The sequence below is a fragment of the Labrus mixtus genome, chromosome 8, assembly GCF_963584025.1.
Source record: "Labrus mixtus chromosome 8, fLabMix1.1, whole genome shotgun sequence".
Taxonomy (NCBI): domain Eukaryota; kingdom Metazoa; phylum Chordata; class Actinopteri; order Labriformes; family Labridae; genus Labrus; species Labrus mixtus.
This window is the reverse complement of record NC_083619.1, coordinates 13,218,161-13,236,049: the sequence shown is the minus strand read 5'-3', so window position 1 is coordinate 13,236,049 and position 17,889 is coordinate 13,218,161. Positions and strand designations below refer to the sequence as shown.

The 17,889-nt window shown below is 39.7% G+C and overlaps 1 protein-coding gene across 6 annotated transcripts; it reads left to right on the top strand.

Annotated features, from left to right (window-relative positions):
* The first annotated feature begins 811 nt into the window (after positions 1-811).
* LOC132979001 (phosphatidylinositol 4-phosphate 5-kinase type-1 gamma-like) lies at positions 812-17,728 on the top strand. 6 transcript variants are annotated; one of them, XR_009674005.1, is made up of 18 exons: positions 812-1,130; positions 4,544-4,572; positions 4,747-4,830; positions 4,957-5,087; positions 5,189-5,306; positions 7,851-8,003; positions 11,443-11,742; positions 11,924-12,132; positions 12,209-12,292; positions 12,991-13,039; positions 13,243-13,327; positions 13,447-13,617; positions 14,296-14,452; positions 14,565-14,621; positions 14,723-15,245; positions 15,561-15,595; positions 16,837-16,920; positions 17,025-17,728. XR_009674005.1 is itself a non-coding variant. In XM_061044426.1 (18 exons), the coding sequence occupies exons 1-18, from the start codon at positions 1,037-1,039 to the stop codon at positions 17,025-17,027; spliced, it is 2,406 nt and encodes an 801-aa protein (XP_060900409.1). In that variant the 5' UTR covers positions 812-1,036; the 3' UTR covers positions 17,028-17,728. The 6 variants fall into 6 exon arrangements, 5 of the variants coding, with proteins under 5 accessions (XP_060900409.1, XP_060900408.1, XP_060900412.1 ...); XM_061044426.1 differs by lacking the exon at positions 15,561-15,595 and adding an exon at positions 16,041-16,115; XM_061044425.1 differs by lacking the exon at positions 15,561-15,595 and adding an exon at positions 16,041-16,115 and having other exon boundaries at positions 16,834-16,920.
* The last annotated feature ends 161 nt before the right edge of the window (positions 17,729-17,889 follow it).

Genomic DNA, 17,889 nt, shown 5'->3' with positions numbered 1-17,889 from the left:
GTAGCTCTCCGGCCGAATTTGGAATTGTTACTGAAAGTTTTTATGTATATTACAGAATGTTTACCACAATACCATTAGAGTTGATAAAGTATAAGCAACTATTTTATTAGTATTTATTTTTTAGCCCTTTTCATAGATGGGTCACAAAGTGCTTTACATCCACAAAACAAACATGAGAACAGGACATGTTGGTAAAGTGTTTGCCTCTCAACCGGTAGGTCGAGGGTCCGATCCCCAGCAACATGTCCGATGTGGCCTTGGATTTAACCCCGCTGCTTCAGTGGTGAAAAATAAATTCTGGAGCCTGACTACAATGTACTGAGTTGTTGTTTCTTAACCTAATCATTTCATTAATGAATGAATCAATGTAAAACGTTGTTACTAAGAAACCTGGTACAAGGTAAATATGTGAAAAGTTCACTATTATCCAGATGCTGTTTATGGAAAATGGTACCTTTTCAAGTTTTCAGGAGACAATTGAGCAGCAAATAGGGCCCTATTAATTATTCTTTTGATATAGGCTACATTGGTATACGTTTTAAATGCTTCTGCTTCTGTGTAAATAGTTTACTGCAGAAAAAGATGAAACGTGAAGAAAAAATACGATTTTAAAACCTTAAAAGTCACAAATTGAAATATTTCAATTTCTAATAAAATATAAAGAAACGAATCAAGCCTTGTTTTTTAATAAAATATTAAACTTAGTCGCCTCCTTCCCTTCCACTGTTAAAAAAAAAAAAAAAAGCGGTGCGATGATCTAACGCTCAACCCGCTACTCGTCATGATGCTGTACGTTGCGTGAGAATGATGACGCACTGTAGCGGCAGAGATGATCAGCACCGCTGGATATGAACGTGTGGCTAAGCTTGGTTAAGTACGGCGACAACAATACTGTCGTGAAATGATTTAAATGTAGCTTAAAGAAAGGAAGATGGGGAAATGACAGGATTTCTACATCCTTTCTCAGCGCTTACCACCTCATCTTCTTGTCACTGAGGAAGGTATCTGCGCGTCGTCGTCAGGAACCGTCCGGGAGATGGACGGGGGGACTGCGGAAACCGGGAATGACGGGAGGACGAGTGAGGAGGCGGGCGCCGACCTCTGTTTACAGCTTGACCTGAGGGACACCGGTTTGTATGACTCATTTTGCGTTAAAGTCATGTAGGCCTAATTTCGGTCAGCAGCCGAGTCTAATCATTTTGGTGGGCTTATTTAAACCTCGCCTCCGGTGACAGCAGGTTCACTGTGGGTAGACGTGTGGGCAGCATCTTACTATACATCATTTGACATTGTCAAAGCACGTTTACCTTAAATATTACCTAAAACATGTCATTAAAGCGGTGAGTAACCTTTTAAATAGAGGAACCTAAGCTGTGGAGATGAATAATAAATTGCTAGGTTAGATGACAGTGTCAAGATACAAGTCAGTGCTGCTCTGTTTTAAATGGCTCACAGTTGTTGTTCGCTGCAGGCTTGCACACACACAAGGTGCAAATTAGTGATGTTTACACACCATTACACGAGACCTGACAAATATGAACTACACAGGGATGACTGTTGCATATCTCCAGAATGACTGTGGAGCTGTGTACATGTAGGCTCCACACGTCCAGTACATCATTTGTATGCAAAGCAACTACAACACATACTCTGCACCCTCAGGTGTCAATGCTCCTCTCTTCAACATCTATCTGTCTCAATTATTCTTACCAACTCCTTTTTGCTCTTCCAGGCTAAATCTAAAAAGGGCTTTACATAATCTGATATGGAATTATATTATAAACCACACACTAATCCCTTGTGGGTATCAATTCCAAGCATCTCTGTGGATGTCATGGCTATAAATATGACAGAACGTGCATGACCACTTTATGAAATGTATGTGCACATTAAAAAAAAAAAAAAAGACTTAAGGGGGTCCCACATGTTGTTTGTGCATTGTATGTGTATGCTCATATATATAAATGTTGCATATGGATAATTATTGTTAAATCCACCAGATTATATTTGTGTGCAGAAAACCTCTGGGCATGAAACCCGCTCCTGCATTGAGTGTCACATTAACGTTACAGCAACAAGCTGCCACTTTCTCAGCTAAGAGAGATATCTAATCCTCTTTACTTATGACACACACAAACAGGCCTTAAGGCAGAATTTTCTTACACTGGCACAAAATGTTTCATCACAAGAATATCTGAGTGATTTCTCTGTTATTAACATTTCCACAGCGTTTTAACTCAAACACATTCAGGTACATATTATACAGTACATGTTATTTGTTGACAGTTCAATGTCATATTATTCCAGCCTGACCCTAATCCCACAGAGATTCATTGTGTGTGTCTGCCCTAGGAAAATCCTACCCACTGTTCCACTTGACAGGCTTTGATACAGAGTTAATCTGCAGGTTACAGGTGTGGCCAAACAGGATGTCCCATCACTGCATGAAAATCCCCCCCCCCCCCCCCCCCAAAAAGGACATACCTATACAAACACATGTTTTTGTAATGAGCTAAAGTACTCAGAGAAATGCAATAAACTTGACATAAATTGAAGTTGCTATTAAACAGGAAATTTGTTTTGCATTTTTTAAGTGAACAAAATTAGTTTTTTCTCAAAATAGAATTTTATGGTTTGGGTTAGGGTTTAAATATCATGTAGTGTACAAAAATAAAACTGTCATTACATTTTAGTTGATTGCAGTGTTTCCCCTATACAGTGTCGTCCCCCCCCCCCCCCCCCCCCCCCCCCCCCCCCCCCCCCCCGCGCCCCCTGAAGGTCAAGTAAAAAAAAAAAAGAAGCTTTTTGTGCCTTTATTGTTGGGATAGGATAGTGTATAGAGTCGGAAATCAAGGAAAGAAGTCATTTAAAGATACCTTTCCGATAGAAAACGACAGCTGTCATTAAAAGTAACCCATGAACACCAAGATTCCTTCAAGTGTTTGTGTCGTCGTGTCGCCGTGTCGGCATGTCGGCTTGTCCCCACCCCCCCAACGCTGTAAACCTAGGGGAAACACTGGATTGCTTTCAGTTTGCACAAGTTTAACTGATTATATTAAATGGACCAGTGATAGTGTCTCATGTCATTGTATCAATATTACATCCTATCTGTGTCCAAAGGATCATAATAACATCGTATCATAAAGCTCTCAGATTTGGTACAGAAATGTACTTCCCTTATATCCCTGTCAAAATTATTATTTTTTATGTTCTTGTAACTTTTATATCTGTATTATCGGATCAAAATACATGCAAAAGTAAGGACACTTTCCATGAGCCTCAGCTGTACCTTGTATGTGTATTGCTTATTAGCAAATAGTAGCATGCTGACATGCTTAACTTCTACGGTGAACTGTAATCAGCAAGTTTACATTGCATAGAATACAGGCATAGCAGAATCATACTTTTAATATTCCAAATTCTGATTGCGTGATTTTGTTTGCATTGATTCCCCACTAGTCTTAATTATTATTATGGATTATATTGTGTATCAACAAGTAATGTGTTTTGCCATGCCTTAGTTTGATGTTATCTCTGCAACAGTGTGCTTTACTGTATAATGGCTTAAAGGTTCATCATGTGCTTCATCAGATGCACTTTCTTAATCTTCTCTCTCACATGACCTGCGATTTAGCACGATAATGTTAACCGAGCTGTTAGTGGTGCTACAAAGTGCTCTGAACTGTCTCTTTTCCCATTCATTTCCTCCCTTCCTGCCCTCTGTTCCTCTTCTACACAAATACACTAATGAACAAGTTGGCTCCTTCATGTCAGTGGAAACGATTCTTTCTAATCCTTACGTGTGTGATTGGTTGTTGATGTCATCTGGAGACTTTAGCCAATGGCAGCACTCAGATTAGAGAGGAAGTCAATCCAATCCAGAGTTCCTACATGCTCAGTGCAAATCTCACTGATCCCGGAATAGAAAACAAAGACGACACTCTGCAGTAGTCAACTACTTAATGTGAGACTTTCTGCACCACCAGAATATTGATAACCTGTAGACATTGAACTCATCTGCTGGTGAGTTGACCAACGATTTATTTTGAATGAGACTGATGATGCTGAATTATGATGAAAGTTGCTAAATTAGATAAAATAGTCTAACTGGAGGGTCAGTTAGGGGTTGGTCTGGAACTGATCATATCACACTATCTGGCCCTGCAGATTGCGTTCTTTTGGGAGGCTGGGTGGAATTTGTAAACTTGAATTTCCAACTTCCTGTGCACCCAAACCTATTCAGATGATCATACAAAGAATAGATATTATATTAGGATGATTTCACATGTATATTTCTTTTTAGGATTGTAAGGAATGTAGCTCTGCTGTGAGGTTTGTCTTGATGTTGCAGCTTAAAGAAAAGGTCTCAATATTTACACAAGTAAATGTTAAGCAAATCAACTAGACACATGCCCTAACGAAAGGCTTTCAAAGTTGGGATTTCATGCTAAATGAACATAATGTTATACTGTTAGGTGGTGTACTTACCAAAAACTTCTCAACCTATTTCTCCCTCCTATTTTCTGTGCGTCTCTGCTTACAGATTCAGCCAGGAGAGCTCAGATAACAGAGGTGAGACGCTACTTCAATCCTGGGACCTGTCTATCTCAGAATTGTCTCTTTTTCTGTCATTTGTACCGGTTTGCTGCATGTTTCAATTCAAACCTCAGTAGGGACAATATACATTATAATACCAATGTTAAGTATAACCTGCTATTGTATTTCTCTTTTCTTTCCTTGTGACAGATGCCGTCCCCATTCGGCCCAGGCCATGAGAAAAAGATCGGCCACAGGAGGGTTGATGCCTCCGGAGAGACAACATACAAGAAGGTAAACTTTTTCTCTTTCTTTGTCTGTCTCTCTTTCTACTTTATGCCATAAATATTGTTTGTAGGTTTACTTATCATCACGATTTCACTAACTCATTCCACCCACACCGGCTTTCTCCACCTCCAGACCACCTCCTCTGCCTTGCAAGGGGCCATCCAGCTGGGCATTGGATATACTGTTGGCAACCTCAGCTCCAAGCCTGAGAGAGATGTGCTGATGCAGGACTTTTATGTTGTGGAAAGCATCTTCTTCCCGAGGTGTGTTTGTGTGAGAGGATGTTTATGTACACAAGTGTGTGATAAGTAACCTGAATAACTATTCATCTTCATCTCCTCTTCCATTTGGTCTGTTTCTACAGTGAAGGCAGTAACCTCACTCCAGCCCACCACTACCCAGACTTCAGGTTTAAAACCTACGCCCCTGTGGCCTTCAGGTACTTCAGAGAGCTGTTTGGGATCCGACCAGATGACTACCTGGTGAGATATTTATCACGTTGTTTTTATTTTGAACTGGTGATGCATTGTGAGAGGTTGAATGTCTAAAGTGCTTTTAAAGTGAAACGATTTTTTTGTTACATACAGAATCAGCACTAAGGTTATGTTTTATGTATTCAAAGTTTATTTAACCAGGCCTCATTGAGATGAAGAATCACTCTTAAAACACTGTCCTGGCTGAGACAGGCAGCTGCACATTTGACCAAAGTTACAGACACAACACGTAAAAACAATACAGGTTAACATACAGCATACCACATCAAAGTGATTATTTGAATGAGAACATTGAGAATTCATGTAACCTGCTCATTCAAAATGTGATTATCATCAGGCTGGTACTCTCCACTGATGAGTCTGGTTCTGCTTTGGGTTTCTATTTGGGCTGGGCAATTAATCAAGTTTTAATTTAAATTACGATTTTGGCTTCCCAGGATCTTGAAAACGAGATAATCAAGATTAAACAATTACAGTGTGACGCATGCCATGTTGCGCTTGTTTTGTCTGTAGGTTTTATCATGTGTGGTAAATTAAGCGCACAGCATGTCCTCTGCCCCTCCCACTAAAACAGCTCTCACTTTAATTTAAGTAAGGAGCAGAGGGAGCCATGGCATGACGTACTGGACTCTGTGGCTACTACTCTTTCTGTTTTGTTTTTGTGTCCATGTCTCCATGTTTCAAACTGTTAGATGCTGGATTTTGGCCACAAGAGTACAAACATAGTTAATTTATTTGTATTTATTATTATATGTTATATTATAAATGTGATTATGCTTTTTGCCAAAAACTAGCAGCCCTAGTTTCTGTCTCTTAAAACAAAGTTTTTCCTTGCTACTGTTGCAAATATTATGATAATAGAGAAAGGTGTAGCCCTGCTCTGTATGGAAAGAGTCATGAAATATAACTGTTGTTGTGCTTAATAGATAAGAATCGTTGATTGATTATATCGTTGGATTGTAGCCGTCCTGAAAAATGTATACCTCCTGACAGCTCTTACTACAGTATAAGGCCTCTGTGATTTCTCACGCAGTCTCATCTATGACCTCAGAAAGAAGGATCATGTTATGCATCGCATTGCTTTGAATTCATGTGATATTTTTGAATGCATTACATTTTGTATAAATGTGAGTGTATTTTGAATGGATTTTGAGTGAATTGGTGTTAATTTATATTTTTTTCTAACCTTTATAATAACCTTAATTTGTAGAGCACTTTTCAAAATCGAAGTCACAAGGACAGCCAAATAAAACATAAAACTGGCAGATCATATAATCACAGATAAAGATAAAGAAATAAACATTTTAATACATCAAACTCATTCAAAATCATATTTTTATCAGTTGTCTGGAAAATCTCTGATCTATGCCTCCTGCTTGCTGCTTACAGCAGTATTGTTAACACCATACCACTTAACAATGGTGAACTAAAAGATTTGTCTGAAGTTCTGTTTGAAATTTTTTAAATGATGATAAGTGGATTTATCAAAGAAAACATGTTCACTCCCTTCATGAACATTAAACGCCTACTCACATGAAAAGATATCGAAGGCGATGAACAATGGTGAAAAAACACATGCTGTTACATATTTTGCATGGGAGGCAGCACATCTACAGTACAAATACACGCACATGCATCGACATACAGTATTCTTGGCCTCACGTTTAAGCTCACGGTCTCCCTGTGCCAAAGGGAGATTAACAGACTAAAGCTTTCTTTTTTAAACTCCAAGTGCTGACAGCAGACAGTCAGAGTGTTTTTTTGTCTGTGTGTTGGTGGAGGAGAGGTGGAGCACGGGTATAATTGAAATTGAATTACTTTGTTAGACAAATTAACTAAAATCCACGGACACGTCCTCCTACTTTACAGTAAAAGTGTCCTGATTATAACCAACTTAACAGAACTGATGCCGTTATTTATAAAGTCTTAACGGTTCCTCATCATTGAAAGACATTAAGTGTCATTTTAAGTCAGTTGTTGCCTACTTCAGTGTTTGTGTTCAGCGGCTATGTGTGCAGTTTAAAATGGTTAAGTTACTGATTCTAAATGAATGTGTAAATGTCATAATGAACAGTTGAGACTCTTAACAGTGTGGATGTTGCAATTCTTCCCTCCCACACACAGAACGCCTTTCTACTCAGTCGTGTACACAGTTGCACTTAAAAGCAAAGTTCCCTTCTTGCTCAGCTGCTGATGAGCAATGCCATGTGAGTGGGTAGAGGTGTTAGTCTTTTGGTTGGCTTTTTGTAAGCTCTGTTGGATCCCACATTAACAGCGCTACACAGCCCTGCTGTACCCATGAAGTGTTCAACTAAGGATGAAATTATAAACTCGGGTTAAGCAAATCACTCAATTAAACATTTTCAAAGACATTTGGCAAAGGGACACACTCTTCTTTTTCTAGTCTGCTTTTTACTGTTGTATGTTGAAACCGTCTTTTCAGAGATTGTGGGTCAGATTGTCAAACTTTACTGTAGGTTTTAAACACCAATGTAATGTTAATCTTGTCTCCCTGTGTCTCTATCCCCCCAGTATTCTCTGTGTAACGAGCCGCTGATTGAGCTGACAAACCCAGGAGCTAGTGGCTCCATATTCTACGTAACCCGCGATGATGAGTTCATCGTTAAAACTGTTATGCACAAAGAGGCCGAGTTTCTACAGAAACTTCTTCCTGGATACTATATGGTAAGTCAAACCAAGCACCTTCCTCATAAGAATCCATTTACCTAAACCAAGAACAAACTCCGTTAAGTGAACAGTTTTGCAACGAGCATGCATGAATGGAATTCACATCCCAGACATATGACACAAGAAAACATGAAAACTCTATTTTAGTTTTTATTAAAGCTGCATCTTTTGACAGAATATTGTGAATACATATTATATATTATATAATGATAAGAATCATCATCATTACTGCGAGCCAGCTGGCTGAAAATCTAATTAATATAAAGGTTGTTGTGTGGTGTGGCTGGAGAGGGTCAGTATGTGCCTGTGGTCATAGTAATATGACTGAGTGCATTAGACTGTTTGTCTATTCGTGTGTGCTAATGTATGTATTTTTGTGTATTTGTGTTTGCATCAAGTGGCAAACTCTGGTGTTGAGAAATTTAAGCCAATGCAAAAATGCAAAAAACTGTTAATAAGCACATTGTGTGTGTAGGTAGGAACAAAAATGGCTTCACATAGAATTACGTGACTATGAGAGCTTTCAGTTGCTCAGTTACATTTGGTTTCTCACTATGTTGTTCTTAAACGACAGAAAAGTCTATTTTAACCTGTGGTTGCAAGACACAAAAGGCGTTATAGGAAAACGTACCAAAAGTGACTAAAGGTAATTGTTAAGTACTAAACCAATAATGATAACAATAATTCTAATAATAGTGATGATGGTAATAATAATTATGGTTATTATTATTATTATTGTAAAAGGAAGCAGAAAAAACACTAAATCATTTAAAACAGTAATTTCTGCAATCAATAGGTCAACAGTTTACCCAACACTTGCTGTAACAGACTGATGTCACTGCATTAAATACATCTTATCAATTGTGTTGCCAGAAGCTGACCTCATATTGTGACTGTGTTCATTTTTTGTCATGTCCTGTAAGTGTTGTAATGTTGTGTTCTGAGGAAAGTGGTTATTTAGGATGTTGTCCTGTTGTGAGATGTCACCACACAGTCACACTCTAAAGGTGGTTTTGTTCCTCAGGAATATTTGGGCTAATTGGGATCCTAATAAACTAAAGTACTGTTAAACTTCAGAAAGAAGCCCGTACCGATTTAACGCCTAGTCCTTTTTACTGGCCTGTTGTTGATGCACGTTTTGACCAATAAAGAAAGACACGTCTCAATTAGCATCTAGTGTCGAAATATAAAAATAAGGAGAAAACGCTGCATGGCTCCAAGAAAGAAAGAATAATGCTCATATGTGTACAGGCCATGAAGCAGGTTTGAATGCTGTTTTGCCAGGAAGATTAAATAAGTGATTTCATTTTGTTAATTGATATGCTACGTTTTCACACAGCTAAATATTCTTTCTGGTGTCATTTTCTATTTCATAGTCTTTCTCATCTTTGCTGCCTGCATGTGCATGAGTTTTGCTTGAAAATAATTAAAGTCCCGTCTTGTATTGACGCCTGTCGCAAATAAAGGCAGGGCCATTTTATAGACTGAAGTAAATAAAAGACATGGCTATCACATGCATTGCAACCTCAGTAGAACAGGACATCGCACATCCACTGAACACTGACCTCACCCCACTTCCCTCAGGACGGAGGTACAGAGCACTGAGGTGCAGAAGGGCTCGCCTTGGGAAAAGCCTGATCTCTGCTGTCAAAGCGGCCCTGAACAAACTTCCTGAACAGGCCAGAGAGGGAACTTGATTGTTTTGTACTCTCTGTTTTGTTTATCTGCTGTTCTTTGGTGGGAATTGTCTGTTTGGACAGAGACGGTGCTGTGAAGAGGAGTTTTACGCTGCACACTGGAGTTTCCAATACTTTAGTTTCTACATGTTTAATATGTAATTCTAATCAATTAAATACATTTTTTTGGTTTAAAATTCAGTTGCTAGCATAGACACATTCATCAGCTAAACACAACACACACTAAAAAGGGTAAATCAATGTAAAGAATTAATATTTTCAATAGACTTTTTTTTTATCTGCAGGTACATAAAAAGGTGTGATATATTCTAGATTAACTCTTTGCCCCCATTAGGAAAGGCCCAACATTTTGTAATACAGTCTCTATTCAGAGTTCTGGTTGGGTAGACACGGGACATGAGCGCATGGTCAGTGGCACAACACTCGCTGAAACTTCCAGTGATCTTTATCCTCTTTATCCTGCCCCCTGTTGTTTGCCCAAGTAGCAGTGACGTCAGCAGGTGACTCTAATAGAATTGAGCGGCAAGGTTTGTTCCTGACAGAGACACGGGCTAAGTACTATTAACAGGTTAATCATGCTAACTGGAGAAACGCACTAGTATGGGCTGATGCCTGTGGATGTCATGCTGTCCTGCAGGTGCATGGTGCTGCAGCCAAAATACATCAGGCTGTGTGTATAGGTGCATCATTTGGTGCAAAACTAGGTGCAAAGGGCAAATGGGTTTTCTGTAAACTCTTAATAATTTGCATTTTAAACTTAACATGAATACATTTATTCAGAGTTGAATCTTCCTTGCCTTGTAGAATCCAGTTGCGCTTACATCTAATGCGTCTCTATTTGATGCTAGATTTGAGCTGTTTTTAAGGCTGCGGTCACTTAGACTCACTGTGCCCATGTACACAAGAGCACACAGTCAATGACATTTTGTGATGCACAGGTTTTAAGTTTTGTCTCCTGCACAATCCCACCACACCAGAACCCGTTAGTTCATTTCTACATTAAATAAGACGCTGTGCACAATTATGCACGAAGCACAGCAGCATAACTTCATTTATTATTTGAATCTACAAAAATGCAATGGGATTGGTTTGTATTTAATCTAAATGAATGTTATTTGGCATTTAAAAAAAGGTTTTCAGTAAATCTAGATCTGTTTTATCAGCTATTTCACATGGCTGTTTTCTCTAATGCATTTGTAAAGGACACTGGACAGTAATACTGTTTGTTAGCATGTTTGTTGGTGGTGTTAGTAGTTAAGTGTGAAGCAAATATTACATTTTCTAAGTATGTTTATGAGTGTGTTTGTAAGAGTGTCCCTCTCACAGAGAGTGTACGTCATAGAGAAGTGGGTGTTGGGGCTGTAGGAGAAAACTACCTAAGGTACCTGAGGTGAAGCATTATGGAGGGAGATAATGGTTTTGCGTGTCTCTGTCCTCCTGCACAATGCCAAAGCAGGATAATGATGTTAGGGAAACAAAGGTTATCTGCCTCTAAGACCTGTATCCTTGACTTTAGACTTTAGACCAGCAATTACGGTACTTTGGCTGCCTTTGGAAAGCAATAGAGCACACTGAGCCTTTATTTATTACACATCTCTGGTGCTGTGCTTTCCCTGCACTGTATGCCGTTTAGCTCAGGATGTAGGAAAGGGCTAATAGACTGCATACCATACTTAAATAATGCTTGTAATTCTTAAATAATATTTTTTTTTCTACCATTGTCTGTTTTATGAACCCAGAACCTGAACCAGAACCCTCGGACTTTGCTGCCAAAGTTTTTTGGCCTCTACTGCGTCCAGTGTGGGGGCAAGAACATCAGAGTTGTTGTGATGAACAATATTTTACCGCGCTCTGTACGCATGCACCTCAAGTTTGATCTGAAGGGGTCCACGTACAAGAGGAGAGCTTCCAAGAAGGAGAGAGAGAAATCAAAACCCACTTTTAAAGACCTGGACTTTTTGAATGACATTCCTGAGGGCCTCAATCTGGACCAAGACACTTACAGCGCTCTGGTCAAAACACTTCAGAGAGACTGCCTGGTGAGAAAATCTATGCAGTTGATTTTTTTTTTTTTTTTTTTTTTTTTATAAAGTCACACGGCAAACCAAACAGAGGCCATAATTGTTCAGAAGTTTAAAAAAGTGTAAATAAAAAGCAAAGGAATATAAAAGTATGAAGCAGCTGAAAATGTTCTCACATGTCATAACTGTTTCCCTTCAGGTTCTGGAGAGTTTTAAGATTATGGACTACAGTTTGCTGCTGGGGGTCCACAACAAGAGCCAAGCAGAGCGAGACCAGCAGTCTCAGGGCTCACCTGCAGGAGGCGGGGATGAAACCAAGCGTGCAGCTCAGAGAGCTTTATATTCCACTGCCATGGAGTCCATACAGGGAGGCTCCACATGCAGAGACACCCTGGATCATGATGACACGTAGGTCAACTCAGTTGTTGCCCTCATTTCACATTACATCTATAGATGATGGTAATTTACTCTTTCCTGTTTGCAGTATGGGCGGAATTCCAGCTGTGGGCGCTAAAGGAGAGCACCTCCTGCTGTTCATTGGAATCATTGACATTCTGCAGTCCTACAGGTAGGCAGCCCAAATAACAAATAAAAGGTTCCATGAAATATAGGTAAATGATTGACTTTAAGAAAAGGATAGTATTGCAGTATACATTAAGGATGTATGGTAAATGTAGATTTGATTTAAAAACACCACTAACCAAAACTAGTGTCCGTCTCTATGGTAACCAGTTGTTTCCAGCAGCATAACATTTTTCGTAATATTGAATCCAAGTTTTCAAAGTTAATTTAAAATGGAGGTGTATTGTCATTCAAAGTGCTCTACTAATACCTTGACTTCTCCTCTCGTAACTGCCGTACTCATCATTTCAGTCAAATACTCAAAGGACATTTCAGGAGATATTAAATGACAAAGTTGGATTTTTGTCTGGCTACAAGGGCAGGAAATGATTAGGTTTAGGCTTACAGTAATCCTGGCATTATGTGTCTACAAGGAATATTAAAAGGCAGCGAGAGCACAGCGGAAAAACTAATCCCAGATGTATCTGTTTCTACATAAATACAAGTAGAGACACAAAACAGCTGTTGCCAGGACAAACATGGACACAATAACTGTGTGTTGGCCTGGACGAAATCAAGTATTAAAATATGCATAAAAATTAACTCAGTGGGACTGAAGTTACTGATTCAGCCTTGTGTTGCCAGGTAACTACAGTTAATTGTTCAATGACTTTAACCAAATGATTTAATTGTCTTGTCTGACAGACTGATCAAGAAACTGGAGCACTCTTGGAAGTCCCTCATTCATGACGGGGTGAGTTACATAACTGTCTGTAATCAAGAAAAGAAAAAACAAAGTCACTGAACCGTTTCTACTTTTTTGTCACAGTGTCTGTTTTTATTTGAAAAGGTTAATAAAAGTAACACTTTTTTTGTTTTAAAAGTGTAACATTAATACAATATCTTGAATTTCCTTTTCTTCCATTCTGTTCATTGTTCTGCCTCAACCCTCCACAGGACACAGTGTCAGTTCACAGACCTGGTTTCTACGCTGAGAGATTCTTCAAATTCTGCAGCACCATCGTCTTCAAGAAGAGCTGCTGTTAGTGAACACATTTTTATGAGCTATATCCTCCTGTGCCAATGCCAAAACACCGTACAAATATTACACTTTTTTACTTTTTGATGTGAGAATATTCAAAATGTCCCGTGCTTTCACAGCACTGCGATCTTCTCCATCTAAGAGAGGACGAGGGCCTCTTATGTCCAAGTCCAGTGCTGGAACGGGTTCAATTGGAAAGCGTCCCTCAGTAAGTGATGACCAGCAGGAAAACCAGGACAACTTGGATAACTTACGAGGAGCTCGAAGCTTTCCCATGCTGGAGGACAACGGTAGAACTTTTACACTCTTTTACTTGTGTATTAATCAAACAATGAGATAAGTTACACACTGCATCCATTAAGGATTCTCAACCAAGATGTAAAAAGGGATCCTTGATACTATTACACCTAAACTGGGTACTATAGGACTCTTTGGCAATGTGTCAGTAGCCTTCTTCAAAGTTTGTGAGAGGATGCTTTTGCAGCTTACTAGTGCTGCTTGAATAAAATAGTTGAGAACAAAGAGAGACCTTTGAGTGCTGGTTCTCCCTTGTTACACAGAGCCTCTCTGAACTTGGCACACTATTAGCTTCAATTGTCTGCAGCTGAGAGCTCCATTTTCCCTCTAAATTAAATGAAGTGAGCCTCTATCGATCCCTGAGGAGAAGTGGAAGAGCAGCAGCAGTATAAAAGCAAAGTAAAACTTTTAACAAAGCGAGACAAGATATTCATTAGTAAAAAAAGTATGTAAATGTAAAGTATGATAGATGTAGGGAAAACATTATGTCCGGTCTACTTTTACTTAGCTTCCTGGTTGAAAGGTTTGATGGAAATACCAATAATTCATTTGTTAAAGGCTGATTTTGGTGAAGCAAATCATTTCAGATTTTGGTCTTTCTTTTTGTATTTCACATATTGGGTTTATAAATCATGATCTCTTTTTTTTTTTACTTCTTTGGTAAATATCAGGAAAAGAGCCACCCTGCACTCCTCCTTCTTTTGAAGATGCCACCACAGCTTCTATTGCAACCACCCTCTCCTCTAACAACTCCCTACCCACAACCCCCTTCGATACACCTGAGCATCCGCGCTACAGGAGACAGATGCATTCCCCAAGTGTGGCAAGGTAAGAATGATGACATAATTATTTACTAATGTATCTAGAATGATGATATTCTGAAAGACAATGTGCTCTTCCCTTCAAACATTAAACCCTGCATCATCCTGTGTGCTTTCAGGTCACAGAAAGTTGATGGGGAGAAGCAGGACACCATAACAGTTCAGGTTGAGCTCAGGTACATGCAATAAAGAAATTCTAAAATCGAGAATTGTCCATAACTGTGTTGCAAAGTTTGAGTCTTATTGTTAAAACTCTTTTTATTCTTGTTTTAAACAGTAAAATCCCAAAGAGCACAGAGCTCACACAGCTGACAGAAGAAACCTCCCCCAGCCACTTGTCACCTGATCGCATCATTCCTTCATCCCTCCCTCCCTCTACCAGTCCAACCTCCACACATTCCTCCTCCACTCTTCCTCCTTCTTTCATGTCTTCCTCCTCTACCTCCCAATCAGTCGGCCAAACCTCCGCCACACTTTCCTCAGCCATCCGTCCCTCAACCAAACCCCTGACCTCTCCAACAGCCGATCAGTCTTCCACTCTCTCTTCTCCAGCTGCAAAATCCATGTTTCTTGCCCCTGTCCCAAACACCTCCACAGTCCCTCCTGCCTCAGCATTCACTCCAATCTGCCCCGCATCTCCTAACTCCTCCACCCAGAGCTCACCTCACCACCTCCCCTCCTCTATTCCTGCAAGCCCCCAGAGGCCTCAGCGGGCGTCGCGTCCATCATGCAATCAGCTGTCTTTGTCAAGCAGCCACAACTCACTGGATGGGGAGGTGCCGGTGTCTGACATCTACTTTGTAAGTTTCTGAAATTATGTCTCAGCCTTCTCGTTTGTGCTGGGGATGTAAAAATAATAAGGAACTAATGGTTAAGCTGCTTAAAAGTAGTGAAACAAAACCAGAAAAGCTGGAAATGAACTGCCATGTGCCCAAAAAACGTTTTCATGTGTAAGAATGGACAATTACTTTAACTTGTTCAACTAAAGATTTAAAATATCAGATCACATTTCCGAGAGCGGTCAGTACCCTGCAGGAAGCCCTCTATGGGGTTGTTTTGTTGTCAGTCCTCTAACAGAGGGTAAAGACCATTTTTCTTCTCTGGGTCTCTTGCAGTGGCCCAGTCAGGACAGCGTGGTAGAGTTATGATGGTGAGGGGGTGGAGGCTGTGTGTGTGTGTGTTGTAGTCTGCACGTACTTGGGGGTTGCTCTCGCTCTCAAAGCAGTTTTTTTTTCTGAAGCAAGAGGCTGCCAGCAGTCAAAGTTCATGCTTTTGAATGACTCGGCAAAACATCAGGGCTGTCTTTCCTGCAGAGCATGATGTATTTATATCTGTCAATCTGCATTCCCGCATCCTGTCAATCTCAATGGCAGTTTCCATTATTCTCCCTTGTTGTGGAACTTTCAATACCATTACATTGTATTGGACATTCTCCATTCTCCTCTTGTTCTCCTCTTTCCTTTCTCATTCATATCTTACTTTTCTCTTTAGTAATAATTCATTCATTTATCATCCCTTTATTTTCCTGTGCACTCTTTATATGGATTCATGTGTTCATCTGTGTGTGTGTGTGTGTGTGTGTGTTCATCCATTAGTATGCAGATGGCAGATATTGGGTGTACTCTCCAGTTCTTGGCCGCCGTAAGCTAAACTCTAGCTCAAGCTCCAATGTAAGTCATCACCAAAGTAGTTAGGGTCATGTGTTCCATCCCAATGCTGGTAACTGTCAGAACGCAGCTTGTTATGGATCTTCAGAAGTACTTAAGGTTCAACTGTATCTCCCACGACTTATTTTGTGGTAATGCCTGCAAAAAAAGGCATTGCATATTAATATGTGCAGCTTCTGAAGGGCCATCATGTGCATTGATATGGAGCATGCATACTTGTGTAACATGTTAGCAGCAGTAAACTGTAGTTTCGGTGTGTGAGGACCTCGGAGCTGCATCTGGAGGCGACTGTTTCGTGTTTACAGTGCTCAGCTAGATAGAGATCTCCCTTCCTCACATTGAAAATCACCTGCTTATTAAAGCTCCTTCTCACTTCACGCTATTCAAAGGCAAAACTTAAATAAGAATGCAGTAATATCTTCAATGACATTACCAAAACTCATCTGAAGATTGTATGGATATTTAGGTTTCCACAAACATATGTACATATCAAGAACATATGTTCTTTGTAACTGACAGCCTGTAGAGTTTAGTTCAGCTGTAATCATCCCACCTCCACATTGAGGAAGAGGAAAATCCTCTTGATGCAGTATAAAGCTCCCAAATATAAACTATAACTAAAAAAGCCCCGAAACCATCTCTCTCTTGCTCTTCTCTCATGATTCTCCTCTTTTCTCCTTTCTTGTGCTGCTGCCCTCTGCTGGCTGTTTTCGAAAACCAGCAGAATCAGGAGGACCGAGGCTGGGTGTACTCTCCTCTGCACTGCAGCTCAGAGTCCAGAAGAGACTCAGAAGGGGAGAGCGATACAGTGAGTATATACAGCTCACTCTTTAATTATTATACTGTACATTCACTGAACAAACACGTTTAATTACAATCACCTTTCTTAAACTTCTCTCTCTGCTCTTTCAGTAACTCACAGCGGAGTCAGCAGCGATGGGTGGAGCCAGATGCCGTCTCCATACACAGAAGCTGGTTGCCAAAACTTCATGTGGAGGCTTGCAGAGGCTAAAGGCAAACATACACTAAATTAAATTTAAAAAAAAAGAAGAAAAAAAAAGACGCACTGAGTCTGCGAGCAAAAAAAATATGCAAAATAAAACCTCAAGGCATGGAGTCCTGGACAATCTGACTGACATTAATACAAGAAGTAAACAGAGATCACATGGTACAAACAGCTGGAGGGCACTGTGAACAACTTAGGTTGCTGCTGTAATTTGAGGGCCATGCTGCACTGTGCCAGCTCTGGCTATGCAATACCGACATATAAAAACTCCAATCATGCATTTATTTTTCACTAGGGGCGTGGCAAAGTTGTATATACTTTAATTTATAGCACTTTATACATGTGGAGTCTGCAGTCATTTTTCTTGTTTTGTGATCAGCTGTTGTTTGATGACACTCAAAACAAAGTTAATGTGTGTTATTGTGTGTGCTGTGTATGAACCGTGGTGGTCTGTCAGTGGTGATCCACAGAAGATCTTACTTCAAGCTGACAATGAATGGTTGTATTCAAATTGCCTTATTGACTAACACATTTTCATACCTGTTTTTGATATCTTAATCACATGAAATCATGAAAAAAAATATTGTCATTAACTACCAAGTCTTTTCAATCAGAGTCAAACGGTATAGTTAACATGCATTACAACCTTTCAGGATTTAAAACTAAGAGAATAACCGAGGACACAAAAAATTCAGTTTTCTTTCATAAAGTGTAAATAGAAAGTGTGTGTGTGCTGAAGCACAGGCATGTAAGTCTGTCGTGCCCGTTTGT

Coding starts and splice junctions, on each gene's coding strand:
- LOC132979001 (XM_061044425.1), top strand. CDS start 1,037: ATGGACGGGGGGACTGCGGAAACCGGGAATGACGGGAGGACGAGTGAG. Junction 14,453..14,564: donor CATTCCCCAAGTGTGGCAAG/GTAAGAATGATG, acceptor GTGTGCTTTCAG/GTCACAGAAAGTTGATGGGG. Junction 14,622..14,722: donor ACAGTTCAGGTTGAGCTCAG/GTACATGCAATA, acceptor TGTTTTAAACAG/TAAAATCCCAAAGAGCACAG.